The sequence below is a fragment of the Alosa alosa genome, chromosome 22 (assembly GCF_017589495.1).
Source record: "Alosa alosa isolate M-15738 ecotype Scorff River chromosome 22, AALO_Geno_1.1, whole genome shotgun sequence".
In the NCBI taxonomy this organism is placed as follows: Eukaryota; Metazoa; Chordata; class Actinopteri; order Clupeiformes; family Clupeidae; genus Alosa; species Alosa alosa.
Genome location: NC_063210.1, coordinates 5158468 through 5169466, shown reverse-complemented (window position 1 = coordinate 5169466; position 10999 = coordinate 5158468). Strand labels below are relative to the sequence as shown.

Sequence of the window (10999 nt, the reverse complement as noted above, 5' to 3'; positions counted from 1 at the left end):
ATAACCCAAGCCCAGCAGAGAGAGCCTGCATACTGCTCTCTGGGGCCTGCCATGGCAAGGGGCGCAGCTCCTTGGGCACAGATGGCTGGATGCCAGCATTTATTAAATCCATAAATCATTTGGAGCAATTAATTCTAAAGGGTTTAAAAAGGGACTATAATTATATATTCTTTCTCCTATAATTACTTAAACGAGTAAGAGGCAACATTAAACATTTACAAGATTTAGATGGTCCCACTGTTTTGACAGATAAACAAACAATTAGGGAGGTGATGATAACTGGCATCATCTTACAGAACTTCACAAACGTATGACTGCAAACATGTACACCACACATCCATATCTAGCCTTTTAAAATTATAGCATTTACCTCCTGTATTCAGTTGTATGATTGATTGTAGATCTGTCTATAAAATCATTCATTTTAATCCTTAAGGGAGTTCTGGCATAGACCTTATTTCCATAAGGGGGATCAAGTTCAAGCTGGACTTTTTAACCTTCAGACATACTTGTATGTTATAACACTATACAAATAAAAGCTTCCCTGGCCCTTCCAGCTGTAATATAGAGGCGGGCAATCCTGCTCAAGGAAGATTGGATCACTCTTGTTAATTATTAGTTCTAAGTTTTAATTTTTCTACTATTCCGTGATTCCATGCTCCATATGCTGGAACCGGACTTCCCGTTGTACATGAATATGTCACATTTAGGTTCAAAACAATTTATATTATAATATATTTTGAGTCATTAACAAAAAACAAAACAATTCATGAGTTAGCGTCAACTGATTCTCAGAGATTTGATTTGACAGTACAGTCTGTGTGTGTGTGTGTGTGTGTGTGTGTGTTTGTGACTGTTAGTGTTCACATCTGTTCATCCAAGCCTCAAATTCCCTCTGGCGAGGAGCTCCTTTGGTCCCGCATCCTCTATGTGATGGCTCACTGTGATTGGTCCTCTCTTGCACCGTCCAGAATGCCGTCCTCACTGTGATTGGTCCATCCCGTGTTACATGTGCGCAGGTATGACAGAGCGGAAAGCCCTCTACCTGTTTGTCACTGGCTGCCTTCCTACTCTCCTCCCTGATGGTCCTCTCATTCCTTCCTTCTCCCTCTCTTCCAGGTTGCACTCTGTCACTCCATCTCTTGTGTGTAGGGTGGTAGGGTCATCGTCAGTCAGTAGATCTGTACAGTGGATCTGCTCCTGCATGAAGACGCAAAAGAGTGTCATGCTGCACAACGAGCTCTGCTTGCTTTCCAATGAAGGTTTACTACTGTGAGGATCTCTTTTTTTTTAAATATGTTTTAGCATGTGTTTACACTGTGTAGTTATATTATGTGACTCAGTATGTATACTGTATGTCTGTGACTGTATATGAAATATGAGTGTGTGTGTGTGTGTGTGTGTGTGTGTGTTACATCTTTCTCTGTGTTTGTGAGTGCATGTTACTCAGTGTGTACCTTCTCATGCTAGGACTCCACCAAACTTCCAGGTCTTTCTGTACAGAGACGCCCAAGGCTCTGGGACAACGCCTGAAGCTTGAGGGCTACCCCACACACACACACACACACACACACACACACACACACACACACACACACACACACACACACAAATGATATACATCCTCTGTGATAATCACACCTCTTCCCACCTCACAGAGGTGTCACTGTCTTGCATACAGTGCTGTGTTCATTTCCACCATGGGCCTGATCTGAATGGTGGGCCAAGTGCAGTCTTAAGTCTCACTAAAGCTAATACACAAGACCTTTGCTTGTTAACACACTGTATTTTGCCTGCCATCTAAGTGATTGCCCTGTTTCTTACACATATCTCACTCACTGGCATGCAAAGGTCAGAGGTTTACTCACCTAACTCCTCCTCACATGACTCCATCTTTGATAAGACCTCATTGGAGCTATCTGTCATAGGGATAGATTAGACAGAGAGGGGGGGCACACACACACACACAGTGTCACTTAGGCTAAAGTTAATCATATTCTTTCCTGAATTTCCTGTTTGGGTAGTTACCTGAACTCTTTCCCTTTTAATCAGAGTCATTACTGTACTTGAACATTTCTTTCTTATAGTTGTTACAGTATCCACACATGCAGTGTAAGGCAGAGAAAGAGTGAAAAAGAGATGGTTTACTGAAGCCATCTGTCTCAGTGAGCCAAACAACTGGTCAACTAAAGGAGTGCGTCAGAGCCACATCAAGAGACAACAGACTGAGCTGAGCAGCCCCGAGTACAACCATTAGAGCCAGCATGGGGCCAAGTCAGGAAAAACAACATTCTGATTAATTGCGGGTGGATGAAATAAATCGTTAATGAGTACAATATTAACTACATTCTTTGAAATGCAAACATTTTGAAATGCAAACATGCAAGGTTCATTTTTCGCCCGGCACTAATTTGCGGATTCATTAGGCTACGCAGTTGTGGGGTCCTTGTTTAAATAGCAATGGAGGCAAAAACATCTGTGAGAAAATTCAAAAGAATTGAAAAGGAATTAAAAGGAAGGACAGAAAAGCGATGTGTCAGAATGTTTTAATGAAGTAGGCTAGTTAACCAGGATGAATCTAGCGCTGTGATATGTAACAGCTGTGAAGCACTCTATGTGTATAAGAGCCACAGGACTGGTACCTCAACATGGTAGGATACTGTACATCATGTGTGTTTTACTTTAAATAAATGTTCATGTAAAAGCAGCCTACTTCAGTGTAATATTCACCATATCATCAAGTTTAATAGCACATTGAATTTTAGATAACTAATGAATGTTGATCAGGGGGATGCGGATATCTAAATTGCAGAAAATCAAGCAGGCACACACACACACACACACACACACACACACACACACACACACACACACACATAAACAGCAAAACAGAAACGCAGAGACACTGACACAAATTCACACTCATGAAACACACAAACACACACCTGTCCTGTCGGCGCTCAGCTGTGCTCGCAGCTGGCCCTGGCAGGCGCGTAGTGTGTGCAGCGTTCCGGAGAGTTCCGCGGCGTGTCGCAGGTCCTCCTGCAGCTGGGCGCGCACGTTCCTCCAGCCCATCTTCTCCTCCATCAGGCAGCCCTCCATCACCGCACGCAGCTCCTTCTCCTGGGCCACCTGGCCCTGCAGCGCCTCCACCTCCATGCAGCGCTGCACACACACACACACAGTCAGCATATACACATCAATTACACACACACACACACACACACACACACACACACACACACACACACACACACACACAGTACGTTTATACAGATCAATTACACACCCACACACACACACACAGTCAGCATATACACATCAATTACAAATACACACACAGACACACACACAGTCAGCATATACACATCAATTACAAACACACACACACACACATTCAGCATATACACATCAATTACACACACACACACACACACAGTCAGCATATACACATCAATTACAAACACACACACACATTCAGCATATACACATCAATTACACACACACACATTCAGCATATACACATCAATTACAAACACACACAAACACACACACACACACACACACACAGTCAGCATATACACATCAATTACAAACACACACACACACACACAGTCAGCATATACACATCAATTACAAACACACACACACACACAGTCAGCATATACACATCAATTACAAATACACACACACACACACACACACACAGTCAGCATATACACATCAATTACAAATACACACACACACACATTAATCACCAATACCACACAAACACACACACAGTCAGCATATACACATTAATTACAAACACACACACACACACACACACACACATTAATCACCAATACCACACACACACGCACACAGTCAGCATATACACATTAATTACAAACAAACACACACATTAATCACAATTACCACAGATCATGCACACAGACACAAAAATGTGGTTGTGGATGTGGATATACTGAAAGACGAAAAAACAAACAAAAAAACATTGAAGTTCAGTGTCAAGCCAGGTCAGCATGTGTCTGGCCGGATTGGTGCCGATAGTGACCGGTACCTTGTGCAGCTGGATGGCCATCTCCTGCATCTCCGCCTCCAACTGGTCGGCATAGGCCTGCTCCAGAGCCTCACTGGGAGGACGTGCGTTACTGTGCCAACGGGCAATCGCCGACGTCATCTTACGCTTGGGGCCGAACAGACTACAACAGAGAGGATGGAGGGGAACGACAGGTGAGATTTGCATAGGAGATACAGTATTAGAATAGTTAGAATAGTAGTCTGTGAGAGTGTGTGTGTGTATGTGTGTGTGTGCATGTGTGTGTGTGCCTGTGTGAGTGTAATGGTAAGTGAGATACACATTATTCCATTTTTTGTGTGACACCTAAAGCCAACTTCTTTGCTCTGTGTATTTTGTGTGTAATTATTTTGTGTGTGTGTATGTGTTTGACTCACGTAATGCCTACTTCCTTTAGGTCATTCTCAGTGAGCGTGAGGAAGATTCTTAGGTCAATGTCCTGCTCCTCCAACAGGGCCAGGTATTTACTGAAGCCAATCTGTTCCAAGAATTCTCCCAGGTCCTAAACACACAGACACACACACACACACACACACACACAAAATAGTTTTTAGTTATAAAAACCTGTTATGAACACTGTAGGATGGGTACACATAGCTGTAGATAGCTGCATTCTGTTCAAATCCAACCATTACTATTCACACACACATGGGTGAACACAAACAAAAAAGTTCAGAAAGTTTTATAAATCTTTATGCTCTCAATAGCACAACATTTGCGCTAATACTAAACACACACACACACACACACCTTAGGGCCTGTGTAGGAGGGCGGGTAAGCCTGTGGACGACTTCCCGCATCACCTGGGTGGGCTGCCTCACTGTTACCATGGCGACTCTTGCCCTTGGAGTGATGGGGTTTATTTGATCGCCGGGGGCAACTCCTCTTGGCCTGATCCGAGTCCTGAGAGAGAGAACAAGAAAGAGAGAGAGAGAGAGAGAGAGAGAGAGAGAGAGAAAGAGAGAGAATGGTAGACTTCAGAGCTTACACAAGAATCAAGTCTGTTTTCCTCTCGAGTTTTGCTGACTGTGGTAATACTGTTATGACAGTGTAATTATGTGCAGTGCAAAATGCCAATACCAATCTAGCAACACTGAAAATAATCTAACCAACTTCACACAACTGCTGCTAAGGTTTTTCGGGGGGAAACTTAAAATCTCAAATGAAGTCATTTAAGATTAAACTAAAGGAGCTGCACTGAAAACAACAATCAAAACAAAACATCCCCAGTGTCTTTTCTAGAATCAAATCAGAAGGCAAACTTGGATGGAGTGGACATTTAATACCATTCAGGATACTGTGACCTCCTCAATGTCAATCAGTATTCTCTAGCACTACTTAAGGGTGTGGAAGGGATGGCTGGCAATCATGGCGGGCCGGCTTTGTGATGTGGCAGTTGTCATGGTGATTGGTTGGCATGGTTACCTACCTCGTTGCTCTCGAGGGAGGCCTCTCGGCTGAGGCCCAGGAGACGAGGCAAACACTCGCTACTGCTGCTGCTACTGCGCAGGGTGGGCATGTCATTATCAAAGAAGTCATCTACACACACACACACACACACACACACACACACACACACACAGAGGGTGGGTCAGTTTCAGAATACACATCATGATACACACAGTGTACGTTGTTATCCAAGATGTGATCTACACAAACACACACACACACACATACACACACACACACACACATCAGGATATACATACACAGTGTACATTGTTATCAAAGATGTGATCTACACACACAAACACACACACACACGCGTACTCACACACACACACATCGGGATACACATACACAGTGTGCATTGTTATCCAGGATGTGATCTAAACACACACACACTCACACTAATCAAAATACACATACACAGTGTGCATTGTTATCCAAGATGTGATCTACACACATACACACACAAACACAATCACAGAAAGGGTAGGTAAATATCAGAAAAGTAATCTACACACATACACACACACACATACACACTCACACACACACACACACAGACATGGTAGGTCAATTTCAAAGTCTCTGCACACGGAGTAGGGCTTAGAGCTTACAGAGTGTATCATGATCAAACATAATCACATTTACAGATGGATTGTGTGTGTGTGTGTGTGTGTGTGTGTGTGTGTGTGTGTGTGTGTATGTGTGTGTGTGTGTGTGTGTGTGTGTGTGTGTGTGTGTGTGTGTGTGTGTGTGTATGTGTGTGTGATGATAACCAATGTAAAATGTGTGTGTGTGTGTGTGTGTGTGTGTGTGTGTGTATGTGTGTGTGTGTATGTGATTGTGTATGTGTGTGTGTGTGTGTGTGTGTATGTGTGTGTGTGTGTGTGTGTGTGTGTGTGTGTGTGTGTGTGTGTGTGTGTGTGTGTATGTATGTATACCTTTGCTGCTGTTACTCTGGCCGTCCAGGTCATTAATAGGGGAGGTGACATCACGATTACAAATGTCATCGCCAGTCTCACACCCGTCTTGGAATGTCATGTAGCCAGGAGGGGCTGCTGCTGGCTCTGCCAATCAAATAAAACAGAAGAACACTCAGGACTCAAACTATACCACTAACACCATACAGACTCAGACATATTACACCACAATATCTAACCACATTGTTAGACCCCACAGAAGTCTCTATTGAGACTTCATAGCAACAGCAACAGTCGCACTATGATACATACATACAAAATGTGCCTATTAAATAACAAGGCTATTGTTACGTAAGTACGTATAATTATATAATACAACACTCGTCTTCATTGCTATTTAAAGACACTTATTTCATAATTCAAAATTGTAATTAAACCATAAATAAACTGACCATAATTACACAATAATAACATTAAGCCAACACAAAAGGCACAGTTAACGTGTGTGTGTGTGTGTGTGTGTGTGTGTGTGTGTGTGTGTGTGTGTGTGTGTGTGTGTGTGTGTGTGTGTGTGTGTGTGTGTGTGTGTGTGTGTGTGTGTGTGTGTGTGTATCTGTGTGTGTGGACTGAGGAGTGTGTGTAAGTACCACTGTGTCGGCTGGTCCCTGCACCCCCGACCCGGAACAGGGCTATGTGCTGTGGGCCGTCGTGGATGCTGGGTCCTCCACGGGGTCTGGGGCGTCCAGATCGTGCCCGAGGAGAAGCTGTACTGTCCTCCTCTGAGGAGCTGAACTCCTCATGAGCACCTGGGGGGACAGACACAGAGACAGAGACAGAGGGAGTTAAGAGATGAATGGGCTTTAAGGAAAGTAGAATGTATGTGTATTGTTAGGTCTGGGAAGTTCAAAGCTCATTCATAAAATATTTATAAAATAACTGAAAGAAACCTGTGATAGAAAAATTGTAACACTGAGCAAGTTTTAGGAAATGTGTGTTTGTGTGTGTGTGTGTGTGTGTGTGTGTGTGTGTGTGTGTGTGTCTTACCTCCTTTAACTCTGAGAGAGTGCTTGTCTATGACACTTGCAATCTTGGTGTGCCCATACAACATAGCCAGCACTCTAGCCGTCTCTCCCTTTGAGTTCCTCTCGTCCGCTCTTACACCCTAAATCACACACACACACACACTCTCACATAACCAGTCTGCGGTAGACCGACACGTCATCGGGTTCATGGACATGACCCAATTTCTGTAGACTCCATTTATACTCCATAACTGTGAAAATCAAAACATTCTGAACACCACACTCCTCAGTCACACACACCCACACACACACACACACACACACACACACACACACACACACACACACACACACACACACACACATAAACACATTCATACACCTATGTATTTATGGTATGGCTCTTGGTGGTCCAGTGTGACAAAAAGGTTTTAGTATAAGTCTGGTTATGATTCAGCCTTACCCGATCCAGCAGGTACTGAACGATAATCTCATGGCCCGCAGCAGCTGCCTCCATCAGAGGAGTGAACCCTGAACCTGGCTCCCTGACAGAGCAAAAGGTTAAAGGTCAAGTTAGGTGACAAAAAAAACACCTTCAAGGTATATTTGTGTTTGTGAGTATTCATATGTCTGATTGTGTGTTACTTAAAAGTGTTTGCATTTTTGTTTGAGCATGAATGTGAATTTATATGCGTCAATATGGATCAATGGTAAGCATAAATATGCATGGGTAGACAACATGTTGTATTACAGTATATAACACTGTTTGAGTGAATGAATGCAATGGTGTGTGTGTGTGTGTGTGCGCGTGTGTGAGTGAGTGTGTGAGTGAGTGAGATGTGTGTGCATATGAGTGCGTGTGTAATGTTAGTGTTTGTCTTGCAGATGATATCATATCATGGCCAAGGTGGTGTGTGTGTGTGAGTGTGTATTACACACTTGACGTTAGCATTAGCATTGTTGTCCAGCAGCAGCTTCACCATCTGCTGGTGTCCTGTGCTGGTGCTATGCAACAGAGCCGTCCAACCACGTGCATCCTTTCGCTCGAGTTCAGCCCCTCCCTGCAAAAACAGGAAGAAAAGGGAAATATATGATAGTGTGGATAATCAGCCACTCCAAACATGACATTGGCTCCATTATTTTTGTTGTCATTATTAAAAAAAAAAAGGATATTTGCCGAGGCTTTTGTCTTTAGAGAATTAACCCATTGAGCATTGAGAGTGATGGGAAACAAGTGGGAGAGAAGGGAGAGGGATCTGGAATGGAGCTCCAGTTGAAATTAGGATCCCCGTGGGCACTTAAGTGTAATCACTGAGTTGAGAAGACCACAAGGGGCAGTTTGCTTAATTTGATGAAAGGTGTATTGGATTAAGTATATTGAATTAGAATTGCAGACTGTACCTCTACACTCATCTTCTGAATTATGAATTATGCGTAGGTGCACCTTAAGACAAAACAATGGCAATGACAATGGACAATGAACCGTACACAGACCACTGGACATCTCACCTGCAGTAAGAAGTGGGCAATGCTCTCGTTCCCACAGCTGGCAGCTAGCATGAGTGGGGTTAGGCCCTTGGACGTGGCAGCGTTGACGCTAACACCGTTCTCCAGCAGCAGTCGGGCGATGTTGTCATGGCCGATGTAAGCGGCATACATCAGAGCAGTCCAACCTCCCAAGTTCTTGCGGTCCAAATCGACTTCCCCACTAGGAGGGATAGAAATTACCTCTATATTTCTTTGCTGCTATATTTTTTGTTAGACATACAAAGCAAAAACACTCTGGTCTACAACCCATGCAGAAATTGACTGGAATAAATGTGTTCCAGATTTAGGTCAGATGAATAACAAAGAGGGACACTATTTAGGGATTCTGCAGTCTTCATATTATAATACAGGCAAGGCAGGAAAAAGGAGACAACTTTATGAGAATCCAAGAGTAAGTAATATGACCGCAATGTATGACTGTTAAAAGACAAAAACATCCAGAAACAGGTTATGAATCCAATGGTCAAATGTCTACATCCTATGCGGTTGTCACAAAGGTGGGAAAAGGTTTAATTGTTATGGAATGGAAGGGACACCTGTGACTCAGTTGGATCCACTAATTTGCACATTTACAAGACACAATGTGAAATGAAAACACAAAGTATGTTGCAGAACAACGTTTGGCACAGCTGTACTAGTCTAATTTAGTACGTACGATTCACCACTAATTATTCGGTCAACTTACCTGCGGATACACTGTGCCACGACGTCATACTGGCCGATAGAACATGCAGTGTGCAGGTCCAGCGGCACGTTCAACTCCTCCGGCCGGATGAGTGCGCCACTACTCTCCCCGAGCCACACAGAAAGACTCGAGCCGAGCTGCTCCGACTCGCTCGCCTCATCACTCCCTGACATGTCGACCAGCGACAAAGAGATGCAAAGTCTACAAGAAGAGAAGAATTTCAGCTTTCATCTATGAGGTTGTTGCTTCGAGCGCCTAAAATGATTCTGAGAGCCCTCTGGTCCAAAAAAAGTAAACGCTGGTTTGCTTATTTACGTTATGGTTGAACAATTAACGGTCCATCTGTGTTAGGTGTTCAGTTAAAACCTTACTACAAGTCTTACACAACAAATAATGGATAACTAACGTTGGTATTGTTTTATAACTTTTCCGGGGATATGGCCACAGATTATGCCCCCTTCGCCGCCCGACCACTGTCCCCGGCAAAGCTTTCCAAAACATTAGGTAGTTAGCAAGCTAAGTTAGCGACTCTTCGTTTCCTAAAGTGTTTTTGAAGAACAAAACGCCATCAATGAAAAACATTTACATGTAAAGGTTTAGAGGGTATATGGTTAGTAGGCTAAGTACTGGCGAAAACATGATAATTAGATATCCCACTTACTGCGATGTTTATATATGAGACCGTACTCCACAAGTGAGACTTCAAGTCGGCTATCAGAAGAACATCAGGCTGGATCTCGAAGTTGTTGCACCTCTGTTACAGAAACTCAGGACCAAACATCTGGTAGTTGTAGTTCTCATTTTCAAGCGGTCATTATCCTTGCTAGCAATCATTGTGAGCATACACTACAGTTCCCATGAATCTCTACTCCAGAAAGGACCACTAATGATCCCCTCAGAACTTGGGTTGTCTTGATGTTATGAGGACGTTGTGCTTTGTATGGTTAGAATCTTTCTTTTAGGTCAGTCTGTATTTTAAAATAATAAATACTGAAAATTCAGTGTGGTGATTAATTAACTAAGCTGCATAACTACTGTGTATAGATCTTATTATTAATTCATAAAATTGTTTTGCACGTAGTTTTGGATAAAATCTTTGTGATCTTGGAACAAATCCATAGGCATATAACCATTGACACAGGAGCACTAAATAGAGAACATTACTAACTGTCTAAGGATGCTATTGCAGCTCATTGCGCAATACTGTCTATCACCATAGTAACTCCAGAATCTGGGAGTGGTTAAGTAGAAGAAAAAAATGTGAGGGTTGTCTCATATCACTGAAATTCAATGA

At 43.0% G+C, this 10999-nt stretch overlaps 1 protein-coding gene across 1 annotated transcript; it reads right to left on the bottom strand.

Moving 5' to 3' along the window:
• Positions 1 to 97: 97 nt before the first annotated feature.
• Positions 98 to 10920, bottom strand: anks3 (ankyrin repeat and sterile alpha motif domain containing 3). Its single transcript, XM_048232869.1, has 16 exons — positions 10367 to 10920; positions 9706 to 9906; positions 8982 to 9180; positions 8412 to 8533; positions 7936 to 8017; positions 7495 to 7612; positions 7098 to 7256; positions 6472 to 6597; positions 5511 to 5620; positions 4832 to 4984; positions 4459 to 4583; positions 4064 to 4205; positions 2946 to 3165; positions 1869 to 1919; positions 1458 to 1543; positions 98 to 1200 (listed from the first exon to the last, which is right to left on the bottom strand). The coding sequence occupies exons 2-15, from the start codon at positions 9876 to 9878 to the stop codon at positions 1467 to 1469; spliced, it is 1857 nt and encodes a 618-aa protein (XP_048088826.1). The 5' UTR covers positions 9879 to 9906; positions 10367 to 10920; the 3' UTR covers positions 98 to 1200; positions 1458 to 1466.
• Between the last annotated feature and the right edge of the window lie 79 nt (positions 10921 to 10999).